The following is a 17354-nucleotide window of genomic DNA, read 5'->3' on the forward strand; positions in this document are numbered from 1 at the left end:
TAATTCTAATTGACCGCTCGCATTTTGGAATGGCCTTATATTAGTGATTTGCGAAAGACCATGCAAGAACTGTATGGATCATACATGAGCACACGAGCACACGGTGACGTTTCCTGTGCACAATGAGGATCATGAATTCATGATTCAAGATTGTGTGTTTGGCAAGTTTAGAAGTGGCAGTCCTGGGGAGTGCGGTGCCTGCCACCTCCTGTTCAAGCTACTCCTGAATCGAACGAAAGAGTGGCATCGATCTACACCAACAAGATGAACAATGCCAGGCAAATCTGAGCGGTTGGATTTTAATTGAACGTATGAGATCGGTAGACATGCTGAACAACATCAATTTGAGGAGTCGATTGAAAAATAGCCTTCTTAATTACATCTATGTAGCGGTGTTTAAAGAGTGATAGGGAAAGCAGGATCGATTTAAAGCTCCGCAAGTATATCATCCAAGATGGCATCAGTAGATCGATCTCTTTCTTGGGTCTGAGGTTTCGGAAATGGACCCGGTACCGGTAGGGTTGATCCGTTTCTTCGCGCAAGCAGGTGGAACACGAGCAAACATGCAAATTAAGGCAAAGCACACTGAGGAATAAAAACGGATGCTCAGTGCTCTTTCGCTTTATACAGGAGTATGATTTACTACATCCGTTCCAAACTGTAAGTTGTTTTTTTTCTAGATCCATTCATTTTGCTATATATACACAATACCCTATTCTAGCACTACAACAAAAATGGCCATTCACTACGGGAGACGCCCCTTTGCCGTGTGCCCGGGGCACATGGTAAAGCCTCAAAAGCCCACGGCAAACTCTTTGCCGTGTGCCGCACACGGCAACCAGGCATCGGCAAAGCCGGCCTTTGCCGTGTGCTATATATCGGGCACACGCCAAAGGGTTTGCCGTGTGCCACTCTCGACCCACGACAAAATAAAGTAGCCAGCCAGGAACGATGACGTGGCCAAATATTTGCCGTGTGCCCTGCAGACGTGGCACACGGCAAAGTTCAAATCTTTGCCGTGTGCCATGGTTTTTGCACACGGCAAAGGTGCCAGAACCAAATTTTTTTGTTTGATTATTACGTATATGGTACCCCAGAAAATCATATATATCATAATGATTATTCCATGTATCCGAATAAGCATCACAGGCATTTGATACACACATACAAATAAAGTCTTGTTTCGTTCATCGACAACCACAAGTACTGGTCGAGTTCATACAAATCAAGTTCAAACAAATCCATAAAAGTGGTACAAAGCAAGTCCATACAACATAACTCACGGGGCCGACGGCGGTGGCGGCGGTGGCGGGTGCTGTGGCCACATCTGCGGGGGCGGCCATGTAGGCGTCTGCGACCAACCTGGCTGCTGCTGCTGCTACTGCTGAATCCAAGCCACCCATTGTGGCGGTGTCCACACAAACTGCTGAGGCTGCTGAGTCTGCTGCACCGAAGGCGAGAAGTCAGGATTCACTGGCCCATCATTGGATGCCGCCGACTGATTCTGCACATAAGCGAATATATATTGAGTTACATAAGAATGAAACTACAAGCATTAGCCTAAGTTCTAAGTCATTGTAGATGTATCATAAGATATTATTTTTAAGTAAATCTAGGTTAATGCTAAGTCACTAAGACATTCCGAAACTCGATAGGAGTCAAAACCACTTACGGTAGGAGGAGTTTCTGCACGACGAACAGGTGGGGCCGGAGGGAATTGTGGAGGCGAAACACCCATCGCCGAGCCCAGGCTTTGCATAAATGTTAGAGCTTGATCCAATTTTTGCTGGATGTCGTCCCGCTCGGCCCTCCACCTCTCCTCTGCCGCCTCCTGCCGTGCTTGGAAGGCTGCTTCCATCTGGGCCTAAAGGATTTGATCCCAGGGTTAGAATTCAAAGCGAACATATGTAAAAACAAAGGAACGACGGATGAAACAGAAATAACCTTGACAGCCTCAATCTGAGTCTTTGTAGTGTCTGGCCGTGGGCGTATGGCAGGGCTTGAGCTGGTACTCCTGGCTCGAATCTGCGAGAGAGTGGGAGTAGTCGCCGTGTCAACTAAGCTGTCGCCAAACCAGTACCGTCCATGCTTCTTGCCTCCTCCCGCCCTCATGACGACTTCTCCATCAATAGGCTCATTGATCGCATCAAACTCCGGCCCATGACCTTCTTGTGCCATCGAGGTGTACCCACTAAGGCGGTTGTGGACGCTTGCGTTGCTGTACACTGCGGGTTGAAGGTGACATCAGACGTCGCCTTTCCTTTGTGGGCCAAACAGTATGCCTTTCTGACTGCAAAAAAAGGAAGATGATTAGAAATTATGCAGAATTGAGCGTTAGAATAAAGAAATTAATTCACATACATATCTAGCCGCGTACGCCTTGAGGTTACGGTTGCCCTGATGGTGCGATGCACCTGGCATCAGCAAACGCCACTGCCGGGCAACCTCGTGCATCTCCACCCACTCTTGCGAGCACCACCGGTCCACTATCATTTCCCAACACGGATAATCATTGGCAATCCACCATGGAGTCACCTGCACATCATCAATATCTAATACATTTAAGAAGAACAAATGGAGCATAGTTGATAACTCCTTAAGATTGAATCTTTACCCGCAAGTATTGTTCCCGGGTAAGTCTGATGTCTCTCGCAGGTCCTTTGCAGATCCTCACTTTTAAGATCCTGGCCTTGTAGTCGATGACGGCCTGGATGCGTGCCTCGTAAAGCATGTCCGCCACCAGCTTGTAACAAGCTCTGCTAGCCACCTGCATCGCCCTGCACATCATCACAAACGAGAGTTGCTTTGGGCATGGATGTGTCACATGGTTTGATGGCAATCATGACAAACATATAACTACACGACACACTGAATACAGCCACAAGCTCAAGATGATCATATGTTACCCAAAACAAATCTAGGTATCAATTTATATCATCACGGGCAACTAAATTATGTAATATATTACGAACATGAGAAGGAGCAAAGGCCTTTTTCACATGCTCACCTAGGGCTCGATGGCTAGCTAGCTAGGCAGAGACGCGCAATGAACGACTCGAGGATGGTGCAATAGCCTCTCCTGCCAAAAAAAACATGTGTCAATTATATTGATTTAATGCATTTTGTCATGGCAAAAATTAGTTGAGCATGCAAGTTCCACTAAGCAAATTCACCTAGGACTCGATGGCGACCATGGTGAGCGTGCCCGCGTGGAAAGCCTGGCCGGCAGCGGCGAGCGTGGCTGCATGGCGAGCGAGCGTGCCGAACGCGCCGGCGTGGTGGCATGGAGAGCGCAGAGGGTATGTCCGACGCGTTGGATGGGGAGGGCGTGGCCGGCACCGTGGCCATGCCGAGCCCGGTGGCGTGGGCGTGCCGCGCCGGTGGCTCGTGCAGTGCAACCAAGTGGAGGGCGTGGGCGACGCGCGCCGGTGGAGGGCGACCGCGTCGACGGGGGCCGGCAGAGAGCGGCGCGGAGGCGGGGTGGACGGCCCCTGCCGCACGGGCAGGGGCGTGGGAGGCCGGCGCCGTCGGCCTGCCGAGCCCTGGCGGGCGCGTCGACGAGAGCCGGCCGGGAAGGGAGAGGAGGCGGGGGTGGCCGGGACGCCGGCGCGCCAGGCGCGCCGACCGGGGACTGCCGAGCCTGCCTGCGCTTGGGTCGGGGCGTGGCGGGGGTGGCCGGGGTGTGGCGGGCACGGCCGGCGCCGTCGCCGTGGCGAGCCCGGCGGCGTGGGCATTGCGCGCCGGGATGCCGGTGCCGGCCAGGAGCGACGCGGTGGCGGGATGGAGTGTCCCCGACGCGCGGGGCAGGGCCGGCGGGGCCGGCGCTGTCGGCCTGCCGAGGCCACCGGCGGGGTAGACGCGTCGACCGGGGTCGGGCCGGCACGCCGCGCAGGCCGGTCGGGGTGTGGCGGACGCGTTGACGGGTGGGCCGGGGTGGGGGGGGGTGAGGCATGAAGGGGGGGAGACGGGGGAGGGGGTGGCGGGGAGGGTGCGGCGATGGCAAGGGGGGGGGGGGGAGACGGGTTCACGGGGATGGCGGGCGGGGGAGAAGGGGTGGCGGGGGAGGAGGGAGCGGAGGAGGAAGGCAGTGGGGCGGACTGGGGACGGCGTGGGACGGAGGCAAGTGGCAAGGGCGGCGCAAGACGGCTGCTTACGAGGGTGGGGGGGAGGGAACAGAGGGGTGGCGGGGAGAGAGCAGGTAGCAGCGGGGTGGCGCGGGATGAGCGGGCGTGATCGGGAACCGTGTGGCCAAAACGGCTAAGTGGGGTGTTTCCCCTTTTGCCGTGTGCCACCCGATCCGGCCCACGGCAAAGGGTGGAAGGGCCGTGTGCCCCGATCTGGCCCACGGCAAAGGGCCGGAGCGGGCCCGGTAGGGACGGACCACTTTGCCGTGTGCCTCGATCCGTCCCACGGCAAAGGCTTTGCAGTGGGCTTTTGGCACGGCACACGGCAAAGGTCCCGTTTGCCGTGTGTTCTGTCCTGTGCACATGGCAAACAATTTCAAATTTTGAATTCAATTTTAGAAATGTTTTCTTTTCAATTTTTTCCTTCAATCGCTTTGGTATTCTATTTCATGTTTCAAACTTTATCACATTTTCTCATTACATTGCTAAAATGATTAAACAATTCATGTTTTATTTTAATATTGTTATTATTTCATGTGTTTGAAACAAATATTTGATCTCAAAAAAATTAATAAATATCCAGTTATTCGAAAATTAACCAAACTTTGGCATTAAAGAACTTATGTTGTTTTCGGCAAACACAAAAAGTTCTAAAATCAATTGCTAATTTGTTCGTAACCTTTTGCCCAAATGTAAATGACTCCTCCTCAACTCTACGGGTCTTATCTGGACATGTTTCGATTTGTAACAAGCGTACATCAAAGCTTTTGCAAAACGCTCCCAAAATTTTACCACCATCTCCATGCATGAAATCATGATACCATGACAAATTTCATGATTTTCTGAATTCGTTTGCTATTAATAGAATTTTCAAACAATTCATTCAAACTGTTCTAAGCATGGTCCGCGAGCAAGATGTTCGAAATCTACTTCTATTTCGTGCTTACGTCATCAAATTAAACTCCATAACATGAAGATCATTTTTCTATCCATTATACTCCACTATTCAAAACACTTCAAGTTGAACCCTAAAAATTCGATTAATGGAATTAAATGACTAAATATAGCTAAAATAACTAAAAATATAACAGATTTTAACAAGGAGTATAATACACTGTATATGCATAGAAGAAAAAATTGGGCGTGTTGTGTTTACTTTTTTTTTGCACAATTTTGCCTTGTGCCAGAGGTTTGCCGTGTGCAATATAGCTGGCACACGGCAAACAGGGGCTCTTTGCCGTGTGCTAAAGGTTTGCCGTGTGCATCCTTTTTCAGCACACGGCAAACACACATGTTTGACGTGTGTTGTGCCTTTGCCATGTGTTTTTTTGGCGGACACACGGCAAATAAAATTATTGCCGTGAGTTGAACTTTTGCCGTGTGCTGTTTCTTCTGGCACACGACAAAGGTCCGGTTTGCCGTGTGCCCATGTTTCAGCACACGGCAAATGTTCTGGCACATGGCAATTTGCGAGTTTGCGGTAGTGATTCGTCCAACACGTTAGTACCGGACGCAAACATGCGAAATTAGTACTGGGTAGAAATTTTTGGTCCTCGGAGGCCATTTAGTACCGGTCAGTAATGACATATTTTAGTACCGGGTGGTATTATGGTCCAGTACTAAAATAGCGCGGCCATTTAGTACCGGTCAATGACACCGACCGGTACTAAAGGGTGACATTTAGTACCAGTCGGTGTCTTGGCCCGGTACTAAATAGGCCTCCACGGGTTACTTCAAAAAGAAAGTATCTCGCACGTAGGCACATGTGATGCATAGATGGGATGGTAAAGGAAGCTACATGGGAGACCTGAGGTTGTGTGTTCGAATCCTCACAACCATTTGCATTTTTCCTTCTATGGGTGGCATATTTAGTACCGGTTGCTGCGACCGGTACTAAATGGAGGATCATTTAGTACTGGCCAGCCCGTACCGGTTGAAGCAACCGGTACAAAGCAGCCCCTATGACCGGTACTAATAGGCATTTCTCTGGCTCTGTAGATAAATACTAACGCATCTAGAAAAGCTAAAGCGACCTGCAATTTGGAGCGGATCGAATAGTTTTTCCAGATTCTCATGCACGCGCGCTATTCTTTGCTGATTGCAACTAGCGCAAGCAAGGAATAAAGACAAAAGGGAAGCGTCACTACATATAACCAGCTAGTCTGTTCTTTCCTTTGTAAGATGTGATATATTTAGTACCGGTTGCTGCAACCGGTACTAAATGGAGGATCATTTAGTACCGGCCAGCCCGTACCGGTTGAAGCAACCGGTACAAAGCAGCCCCTATAACCGGTACTAATAGGCATTTCTCTGGCTCTGTAGATAAATACTAACGCATCTAGAAAAGCTAAAGCGACCTGCAATTTGGAGCGGATCGAATAGGTTTTCCAGATTCTCATGCACGCGCGCTATTCTTTGCTGATTGCAACTAGCGCAAGCAAGGAATAAAGACAAAAGGGAAGCGTCACTACATATAACCAGCTAGTGTGTTCTTTCCTTTGTACGATGTGGCATATTTAGTACCGGTTGCTGCCACCGGTACTAAATTGAATTGAGGATCATTTAGTACCGGCCAGCCCGTACCGGTTGAAGCAACTGGTACAAAGCAGCCCCTATGACCGGTACTAATAGGCATTTCTCTGGCTCTGTAGATAAATACTAACGCATCTAGAAAAGCTAAAGCGACCTGCAATTTGGAGCGGATCGAATAGTTTTTCCAGATTCTCATGCACGCTCGCTATTCTTTGCTGATTGCAACTAGCGCAAGCAAGGAATAAAGACAAAAGGGAAGCGTCACTACATATAACCAGCTAGTCTGTTCTTTCCTTTGTACGATGTTGCTTCATATATATAGGACTGGGAGCATATGCAGGCATGCATGTAAGTGACAGTACCATTTGGGTCGTCATCGATCGAACCAAGCTGCTAGCTAGCTCACACACTCTCCGGCCGCCACTGCAGGTACATCATCATCATCATCACCACCATCGTCATTGTTCGTCGTTGTAGGGTGTTTCGAAGATGTTGTTCGACAGCAGCTGCGGCGCACGTGATAACAGCCCAGTGCTGGCGCCGTTGGTGTACAACCTCACCATCTTCTACGCGGAGGCGGATCTGCGGGGGAACGAGGCCCCCCTGGTGGCCACCTCCGTGGTCATGTTCGCCCTCGCCGTGCTCTTCATCATCCTCAACCTCTTCAGCCGCTACTCCGACGTGAGCGCCATGCTCAACCCGAGCGTCCGCCTCTTCTTCTCCGCCGCGCTGTCCCTCTTCCTCCCGGCCATGTCCTACCTCTTCAAGAGCGCCGCCAGCAAGCAGCTGGCGGAGGACCTGTCGGTGCGGGCGCGGATCATCCTCATGTGGATGCTCCTCGTGGAGCTCCTCCGCAAGAAGGTGGATGCGATCCTGCTCACCGCCGGCGGCGGCACGCAGGGATACTCGGTCATCGTGCAACGCGCCACCGGGGTCTTCTGGCTGGGCAGCCTCGTCTTCTTCAACCTGAAGAGCGCTGGCAAGAAGGCCCTGTATGGCATGATCTGGGTCTTCGTGGCTGCCAAGTTCGTCCAGAGGTCAGTGGCCATCGAGGTCGGGAAGCGCTCCTTCGCCTACGGCAAGAACCCCCAGCTCGTGGCCGCCTACATGCCGCCAATGCTGGAGCTCCAACAGCAACAGGAGCCAGGGCGGCATCAACGACGACGTGGGTTGGACCTTCTCAAGCACTGCAACTACGCCGTCATGGGCGAAGAGGAGTTGGTCGACAAGAACAAGGCCGGCCCCAAGGGCTACAAGCTCGACAAGCACAAACTCGAGCTGGCGGCCGCCGGCGACGACTCGTCCGACGTCGTCACGGTCGGCAGGATCTGGAGGCTCGCCGACTCCGGCGACCAGCTGCTCTCGAGCGAGCCGAGGCTGAAGAGGCTCTGCCTCTCCTTCGCTCTCTTCAAGATGCTCCGCCGGAGGCTGGAGGGGTACCCCATCAGCGGCGCCGAGGCCGCCGACTGCCACCGCCTCATCTTCCATGGCCTGCTGGAGGAGCCTGCACCTGCAGCCGCAGGCATGAACGGCGTCGGCGCCGGCGAGCACGCATTCCAGGTGTTCAACGACGAGGTCCAATTCCTGTGCGAGAACTACCACTCCGTGGTCCCCGTGGTGTTAGCTAGCCCCTTCTTCTTCGCGCACAACTACGTGCTGTTCCCCGTCCTGGTCCTGGCGCTGTGCTTCCTCGTGCTCGTCCTCTGCGGCAACGGCGACGTGGCCTACGCCGTTCGCAGCCTCCACGACGACAACTTCTTCACGTCCGGCAAAGTGGCGGCGACGGCGCGGTGCGTTCTGGGCAAGGTGCTCAAGTCCACCACGTTCCTCTTCTGCGCCATCGACCTCTCCACCACCGTCCTGCTCGCCCTTGCCGTCGCCTACGAGGAGGGCGCCGAGTACGTGGTGTTCCTCTTCTCCAACTGGTTCATGGTGTCGCTGCTGTGCCACCACACCTCCGGCCACGAGTGGCGCGGCGAGGCCGGCGTCCTCCGCCGGGTCATCCCCGGCGTCCTCCAGGTGAAGAACACCCTGACCCACCCCACCCTCACCATCAAGCAGTTCTCCGTGCTCTGGTTCCTCGGTCGCCTGCAGCTGCCGCTGCCGCTGCCGAGCACGGACGTCCCCGGCGAGGCCAAGACGCTCATCATGGAGCGCCTCGCCGGAGTCGTCGGCAGCCACGGCGCCCCGCTCACCAACGGCACCGAGCAGCGCGTCCGCACGTGCGTAGGGTCGGACGAACTCGCGCGGGCGTGCTGCAGCGGCGGCGTCGCTGAGGTGATGCTGACGTGGCACGTCGCCACGGCGATGCTGGAGGCGAGGTGCGCGCGGCGGCAGCAGCACGCGGCGCCAGAGCCTGGGCGCACGGCCGCGATGGCTCTGTCGGGGTACTGCGCCTACCTGGTGGCCTTCCACGCGGAGCTCCTCCCCGACGACAAGGACGGGACGGAGGTCCTGTTCAATGAGATGAAGAAGGAGCTGACCAAGGACATGGGGTGGTGCGGGTACTACGGCGGCGGGGAGGCCGCGCGGTGCGCCAAGCTGATGGAGATCGCCGGGCGCTCCACCTCTGAGGCGGCGGCGACGATGACGGTGCTAAAGAAGGGGGCGAGGCTGGGGAAGGTGCTGATCGAAAAGTACAAGGAGGGCGCGCGGGAGGCCGTGTGGGGGCTGCTGGGCGACCTGTGGACGGAGGTGGTGGTGTACGCGGCGCCCACGGCCGGCGAGCTGCACGTCAAGTCGCACAAGGAGGCGCTGGCGCAGGGCGCTGAGCTCATCACCGTGCTTTGGGCGATCACCACCCACACCGGCATTGCCCGGCCGGAGGAGGATCCATCTGCTCCCGGTACTGTTTGATATATGAGACAGTTTGGCCATTGTTTGCTTTTATTTGAAAATGCTTTGTTTTGTGTTGTGTGATTGCATTGCTTCATTTGAACCAAAAAAGTGTCATTCTATCATACATATATAGTATGAAAAGTTTCATTCTGTAATACATATGGAGCCCTGGGCTTCCCTGAGAGCCCGAGCCAGCCTCTGGCTGCACCGCGCGTCGCGGTCCGCGTGCAGCGCCGCATCCGGCTCCTCCACCCGCTCACCCCGCCGGGTCCCCCCCGCTGCCCCATCGTCATCCAGGGGATTCAAAAAAAAGTGGAGAGCAGCAGCGCCCATCCATCCCATGCCTGCGGGGCCCGCACCCCATGTGCCCCCTAGCAGCACCTCGCGAGCAGGTGGAGCTGTTCACAGCGTGAGAAGAAAAATGCTACTCGTACTTGCTTCTTTATGTGTCCTTGCTACAGTATCTAGTCACAGTAGGCAACCATACATGTCATATATACCAGGTCATACAAGACAGCGATGCATATCATTTTATACTCTATACAGTATCATAAAAGACAGAGATACATATCATATTGGCAGCGATAAAAGGCATAGAGCGCATGCCATAGAAGCCACAGAGTCATATAAGACGGTGATACATGTCATAGAAGGCATGTCATAGAAGGTGCTAGAAGGCAATTTATACTCAAAAGATGTCATAAGAGCTAGCGTTATAGGTCATATAAGATATTTCATAGAAGGCAGCGATACAGATCATAAACGTCGCCATGCAACACATTCAAAAATCATGCACAACGGCATCAATTATAGGGCTCATACAACAAGGGACAAATCATAGAAGACGGTGGTGATAAAATCATAGAAGGCAGTGGTGATAATCATAGAAACTCCTAAACATGTAGCTAGGGGCCAGGGTCTCTGCCACAGGGTCCAGGGACCACTGATTGCCTACTGGGCTTCCTGTGAGCCCGAGCCAGCCTCTCCGCACCCTCGGCCTGGCCCCCACGTGAGCACGCGACCGCGAGCCAGCAGCCTCCGTCCACTTGCTGATTTTTCAAATCAGGCAGTACGGACGTGCATGCGCCAAGTGAGAGAGGGTGACAGCCAGGAGATAGAGAGTAAAAAGGTGTTTTTTTCACGCTGATTTTTTTACGACAATTTTTTACTTGAATATTCAGTTCACAAACGGTTTTAACCACTAAATTACTGGCATTTTTTGCATCATATGAGATCCATTTTGAATATTTTTTATAAAAAAATTAAATTTGAATCTAGGCATCATAGAAACCCATATTTATAGTTATAGATGCATCTGTACCTGGGAACATGGCATAGAAACATGTGCATACAGTCGTAGAAATCTGAACATACACCCATAGAACCACATATAACAGCTAGGAACAGGGTTTTATTTCCCAACCGGTTTCCGGTAACCGCCGGGCTCCGGTTCCGGTTTACCGGACCGGTTTGACCGGTTACCGGTGGAAACCGGTTGAATTCAAATCCAAATTCAAATAAATTCAAATTTTCCCGTGCAACCGGTTCCGACCGGTTTACCGGCCGGTTTGACCGGTTTACCGGCCGGTTTTACCGGTTTACCGGTCGGTTTGACCGGTTTGAAATTCAAAAGCTCCCGTGCAACCGGTTTACCGGCCGGTTTTACCGGTTTACCGACCGGTTTGACCGGTTTACCGGCCGGTTTGACCGGTTTGATCGGTGGGCCTTCATGGGCCGGCCCATTTTTTTTCTTTTTCTTTTTTGATTTAACTTTAAATTCCCACAAACTATACTAAATGAATGAATTTTTGAGAAAATTTGACACCATTAGATTCATCACACCTTGAAGTATTTTTAGGAATTTTTTGGGAATTTTTCATTTTTTGAATTCAAATTTAAAATTTGAATTTTGGCCGGTTGGGTACCGGCCGGAACCGGAACCGGACCGGACCGGTTTGACCGGTAACCGGTCAAACCGGACCGGTTCCCACCGGTTAGGTTAACCTTGGCTAGGAAATGCGAAAATTTGAATTTTGAATCTAATTGGTTCATAAAAATCACAGTAGCATGTCATAGAATTTGAACTTCTACGGGTGGAAAGCTGCTGCACCCGTGGCTCCGTGTTGGCATAGAAACTTAACTGCATGGATATACACCCCTGTTGCGTGTCTAGCATGTTATAAAAATATGTACATACGCATATAGAACCGGTCATAACAGCTAGGGGTGCAAGAATTCAAATTTCTAATCTAGTTGGCTCATAGAATTCACAGTAGCATGTTATATAAGGCAGCAGTACAGGTCATAGAGGGCAGGTAGTAGAAGCCAGTGATGATGCAGATCATTTTATACTCTATGCAGGGTCATAGAAGGAAGCAATACAGGTCATAAAAAAGTGCGGCATGAACACCATCTAACTTTGCTACATATTTAAAATTTGAATTGTAGAAGGTAGAGGTACATGTCATACAGGTCGTAGAATGCAGGATACAGGTCATAGGAGGTCATAGATGTCAGATTGTACAATAGACAAGTCATATAAGGCAGCGATATGGGTCATAGAAAGGCAGCGGCGATGCAGGTCGTAGAAAGCAGGTCATTGAAAAGAAGTTAGAATATGAAGACTGGTATCTCAATTCTAGTAATTAGTAGACTAATTATTGAACCATCTGAGAAAAAAAGTTGAGTGTTTCAGTATTTTTTAAGTTCCAGTGGAAGCTTTCAGTAAATTTTCATCCCCAATCTGTTCTACACATACTGGTACTGCACACAAGCAGACAAGCTATTGCGTCCCATCCATATGATTGCTAGCGGTTTTTTGCATCATATGAGATCCATTTCTTGAATATTTTTTCTGCAAAAATTTAAAATTTGAATATAGGCATCATAGAAACTCATATTTATAGTCATAGATGCATCTGTCCCATTTCTATTTTTTTCTAGAACATTCTATTTCTTTTTTCATGATATTTTTCACTCATACATCAAAATCGAAAACTCTTTTCAAATCCACGCAAGGAAAAAGATGCCAACTACTGCTTTAAAAAATTCATACACTAAGTATAGAATTCCAAAGATCAGGTCATAAAAAATAGCGGTACATATCATAAAATGCAAGTCATAGAAGGCCGGTCATAGAATGCATCGATACAGATCAGGTCATAGAAGGCAGCGGTACATGTCATAGAATGCGGCTCATAGAATACATCGATGCAGATCAGGTCATATAGGCAGCGATACACATCATAAAAAGACAACGATACAGGTCATAGAAGGTGTTAGCTTAGAAACAATTATGTTGTGAAGTTTAAAATTGAAATGTAGTCAGCACGTGAGATCAATGCTTTTTTGTTGGAATTTTAAATTTGAATCCAACTACTATAAAATCGTAGGCATAGAATGCTATACATAATGGTGTACAAACTAATATATAGCGCAGGCATAGAATCTACAACGAGCAAGCATGTAAATTGGATGCGCTCGACTGGCATACAATCGAGTGGGAACGAGCGCAGAATGGTTCATAAAAAACCTCTACGTGAAGGAATTTGAATCATTCTATGACTCATCTCAGTATAAATTCCCATAAACACGAGCATAGAAACGTGGTAATAGAAGGCAGTAATACACCTTATAAAGGACAGGTCATAGAAAGTTGTGATACAGTTTATACTCTATACAAGGTCATATAAGGCAGTGATACAAGTCATAGAAGGCAATGATACAAAATCAATTATACTATCACAGAAGGTAGCGATACTGATCATAAGAGGCAGATCACAGATGACAACAATACAGGTATATATGGCAGTGATACATATCATATAAGACGCAGCGATACATATCATATATAAGACAGTGATACATATCATAGAAAGAATCAAATATTGATTTTGAAGCACGAAATATCAATAATCGACAGCAGCTCCCTCTGGCCAAGGGCGCCGCCCGTTGGGGCCCTGGCCACCGCAAGCCGCCTGCTGGGGGCCAGGCCGCCGCGCACCGGCCACCGGGGGCCGGAGGCCGTCTCACACTGCCCATCTAGCGCTGCTCCGGGGGCGCGGGGCCGAGGGATCCGTCGGGAGGAGCCGCATGTGTCGCCCGCTGGGGCTTGGCAGCCGCCACGCACCATCCACCCATCCAACCGACAATTTAAGATCCCTAGCATGCAAAATTACGATTATCAAACTAATATGCCAATTAGTTGCAATCAACTAAATGGGTCATATCCTAACTGAGGTCTTGTATACCTGCTGCCTGATTAGATAGATCCTCAAACCACATGCTACACATCTTCCATTAATCCATTCGCCAGTGATCATGCTCCTGGTCAGGAATCAGTCTTTTACAGTCTTTCAGATTTATGGCCTGCACAAAGTCAGATACGAACATCTCAAGTCACAAATAGTTTAAGTGTATCCGCTCCTCCAACAATCATCATATCAAATCTCTTTATGGTAGCAGAATTAATATAATGGACAATGTAATTCTTGTTAAATGAGGAAATATTGCATCTCAAGCTAGAAAAAACAATCATAGTAAATGGCACCAAAGGTCGAATCTCAGATAGAAATCTAAACTTTTTTTCCGAAGAACGATAGAAATCCAAACTGATTGTCCGCCGCATGCCTGCCCCATCGCATGGCCGCCATGGCCGTCCACGTGGGCCCCGACCCGCGCCGCCGGCGAGTGCTCTAGGGGGCCGCGTGCGTGGGAGCAGGGGTGCCGGTGTGTGCTGGCGGCTGGGTGGGTGGGGGACGCCTAGTGGGGTGGGGTTCTAGGGTTTGTGGATAGGGGGCGCATTTTATATGGCTGGGCCGGCCGGGCCGGATTAGGCTGGTCTAGGCCGGCGGGGGCTAATTCGTGGGAGCTGGTCTGGTAGCACCAGGTTGTGCGCGTGACTAGGGCTTCTAGGGGAGCCTAGAGCATTTTATATGGTATGTTAGTTGCTCAAACACAAACATATATATGATTCCAAATAATTGCAGTCTAAAGCAAGAGCTAGTTGCAGAATTACAATGCTAATTCAACCAAAATAGCAGATGAAATAATTAATCATTGGCCAAAAGCAACAATTGATGCAACTAACATACCATATATGATACAATTGATGCAACTAACATACCATATATGATTACTCATAGAAACAGCAGAACGAAATCATAGAAAAGTATCTATGGTGGACCAATATGCATATATGATTGATGCAACTAACATGCCAGAAAGTGGTTAGTACCAATATGTTCAAATTATCTTGCAAACAAGCATAAAAATCTAGCATGAGCTCTGGCTATCCACAAGTAGCAAGAAAAGGCACCAAATCTGCTTAAGAGCCAGCTTACCACCATCTATGCTCAAACACACATGTATTTATGATTGTAACCACACATATATGCAACTACATGTATATGTTGCAATCACAGATATCCAAAGGTACTTATGATCTATGCTCAAACACACATGTATTTATGATTGCATGTACAGCAATCCTAAAAAAAAATGTATCAATAATAAACCAGCATGTATATATGATCAATTCAACAATGAGCCTGCTGCTGCCTTCGGACCCAGCAGCCTCGCGGCTCATCGTGTGAGGAGGGGAGCCGGGGCACCTCCACCCCCCATCGTCGGTGATGGGTATGCCAACTACGAATCCAAAGGATAAACCTAGACATAACAGCTAGGGGATGAAAAATTTGAATTTCTAATCTAATTAGCTCATAGGAATCAAAAGTAGCGGGTCATAGAACTAGTGTATATTTCACCGCATGTAGATTGACAAAGTCATACAACCCAAATGCAAAAATCATGCACAGCGGCATCAATCATAGAGCTCGGACAACATAATTTCACGAAATAAAAAACAATGTATGGGGCAAAATATATAACAGTTTCGCGAAACTGTGAACCAGCACGCAGAATATGTGGGGCAATATTAATAGGCATGCCATTCTAACAGTGAGGTAAATAAAAACTATGGATCACAAACTGTAGTGGGAAAAAGGAAAAAGATTGTAGCATGGTAACAGTTTGGTACAAAAGATTGTAGAAAAGGTGTGAAATTGATCTATCAGTTGCAAAATTGGGCTAAAACAAAGTATCCTTGAACAGCTCCGAACATCTTTAGAGTTTTATTTTTCTCTCCTATTTTTCTCCTATCATATTTTTAAGTACAATCCTGGCAAAACTTGTCATATAACACATATAGAAACATTCATAATAGGTTCATGCAAAAAGCATCAAAAGAAGCTAAAAATGCACTACCCCCACCCTCCAAACCCCCAAGTCAAGGTTCATATACTCAACACGCTATTGTCATATATGAGTACCGGCCTCTGTTCTGGGTTCAGAAACTAGCATTACACAAATATTCCACGCAGACATCAAGCATTTTCCACACATTATCCGGAGAGACAGAATGACTCACGGTCTTTTTCACAGTCTTGCCCCGTCCTTCTTTGCCGCTTGGGAGGCCTTGTCCACTCGACCTCGCTGCTCAGCTCCCTTGGGCAACTGCAAAACAATGCCATGTACTCAAATTGGAGTAAATCCGATTGTTGCTTCTCAGATTGAGGCAAAAAGTTAGAATCTTTGAGACCTTTCATATACTGTATCTCACGATTCAGGCCGCTGCCACCTTGGCGGGATTGGCGAGGGCTTTCGCCTCCGCGTGCGTCTTGCGCTTGCATCCCAGCGCTTCTAGGAACACTTGTCAATCCGGGACCCCCAATCCACCCTTGGCATCTGGGGCCCGGGGGTGCGTGACCACCAGGGGCCCGCCGCCGTCGAGCCACGCCAGGGGCCGCAGCCGCCGTGATGGGGAGTGAGCCACCGCCATGGAGGGGAGCGCCGCTGCGCCGGGCACCGCCGCCATGGAGGGAAGCGCCGCTGCCGCCATGATCGGGAAGCCGGGCGTCGCCGCCGCCATTATCGGGAAGCCGGGTGTCGCCGCCGCCGGGATCCAGGAGCGGGGGCGTCGCCATGCTCCCAAGCGCCGCACAGCGGGGAGGGGGAGGGAGGCGGGGCGCCGCCGCGCGCGCCCGCCGGGAGCCGCCGTGCCGCCGTGCTCCTAGGCGACACGCTGCGGGTAGGGTGGGGTGGGGGTTGTGGGCGGTAGCCAGGGCACGGTGGGTGGGGGGAGAGAAGAGCGGGATTAGGGTTTATGTGGGTCATATAGCCCGGTTGGGAGGCTGGTCGGGTGCAACCAGGTGGGTGCGAGTTGATGCGATGGCACCAGGTTGGGCCCAGGGTTCCCAATATATATATATATATATACATACATATATGTGTATATATATCTGTATATATATATATATACATATGTATATATACACACATACACGGTCTGTATATTCTGTAGCCGGCCACAAAATAAGTTATTCTGTATCCACCCCAATTTACTATCGCCATTGCACTGATTTACGACACCATGAACATGCATTTACAATATACGAGTTACGATAAATTACAATCATATTTATGATTGCAAGGTAGTAAATCACTATTTATAGTGTTGTAAATTACCATGTTCATTGTCGTAACACTTATTGTAAATTTACATCCATCTTTAGAATAGCAGCTCGATACGTGTTACGACAATGAACATGGTGATTTACAACACTGCAAATAGTGATTTACTACCGTCCAATGGTAAATGTAGTTGTAAATTATTGTAACTCATGTATCGTAAATGCATGTTCGATATGTCGTAAATGAGTGCAATCGTGATAGTAAATTGGGGTGGATGCAGATTAACTTATTTTATGGCCGGCTATATATATATATATATATATATATATATATATATATATATATATATATATATATATATATATATATATATATATATATATATATATA

At 49.4% G+C, this 17354-nt stretch overlaps 3 protein-coding genes and 1 long non-coding RNA gene across 4 annotated transcripts; 2 read left to right on the forward strand and 2 right to left on the reverse strand.

Annotated features, from left to right (window-relative positions):
• Positions 1-1108: 1108 nt before the first annotated feature.
• LOC120701549 lies at positions 1109-2198 on the reverse strand. The gene is made up of 3 exons (XM_039985555.1): positions 1945-2198; positions 1673-1864; positions 1109-1504 (listed from the first exon to the last, which is right to left on the reverse strand). The coding sequence occupies exons 1-3, from the start codon at positions 2176-2178 to the stop codon at positions 1379-1381; spliced, it is 552 nt and encodes a 183-aa protein (XP_039841489.1). The 5' UTR covers positions 2179-2198; the 3' UTR covers positions 1109-1378.
• Positions 2199-3283: 1085 nt separating this feature from the next.
• Positions 3284-3856, forward strand: LOC120701065 (collagen alpha-1(I) chain-like). The gene has a single exon (XM_039985235.1). The coding sequence runs from the start codon at positions 3284-3286 to the stop codon at positions 3854-3856; it is 573 nt and encodes a 190-aa protein (XP_039841169.1).
• Positions 3857-7145: 3289 nt separating this feature from the next.
• LOC120701066 lies at positions 7146-9512 on the forward strand. Its single transcript, XM_039985236.1, has one exon. It carries the CDS (start codon positions 7146-7148, stop codon positions 9510-9512), a length of 2367 nt encoding a protein of 788 aa, XP_039841170.1.
• A 3594-nt stretch (positions 9513-13106) lies between these two features.
• On the reverse strand, positions 13107-16528 carry LOC120699740. Its single transcript, XR_005685582.1, has 4 exons — positions 16093-16528; positions 15922-16007; positions 13745-13862; positions 13107-13655 (listed from the first exon to the last, which is right to left on the reverse strand). It is a non-coding gene; the product is annotated as an uncharacterized LOC120699740 (long non-coding RNA).
• Positions 16529-17354: the final 826 nt, after the last annotated feature.

The sequence above is a fragment of the Panicum virgatum genome, chromosome 3K (assembly GCF_016808335.1).
Source record: "Panicum virgatum strain AP13 chromosome 3K, P.virgatum_v5, whole genome shotgun sequence".
NCBI classification, from domain to species: Eukaryota; Viridiplantae; Streptophyta; class Magnoliopsida; order Poales; family Poaceae; genus Panicum; species Panicum virgatum.

Bases quoted from the DNA above. Each gene is read 5' to 3' on its own strand.
- LOC120701549 (XM_039985555.1), bottom strand. From the start codon at position 2,178: ATGGCACAAGAAGGTCATGGGCCGGAGTTTGATGCGATCAATGAGCCT. The intron at 1,865-1,944 runs GTTATTTCTGTT...CAAATCCTTTAG, and splicing joins CTCAGATTGAGGCTGTCAAG to GCCCAGATGGAAGCAGCCTT. The intron at 1,505-1,672 runs GTAAGTGGTTTT...GCTTATGTGCAG, and splicing joins GTGCAGAAACTCCTCCTACC to AATCAGTCGGCGGCATCCAA.
- LOC120701065 (XM_039985235.1), top strand. From the start codon at position 3,284: ATGGAGAGCGCAGAGGGTATGTCCGACGCGTTGGATGGGGAGGGCGTG.
- LOC120701066 (XM_039985236.1), top strand. From the start codon at position 7,146: ATGTTGTTCGACAGCAGCTGCGGCGCACGTGATAACAGCCCAGTGCTG.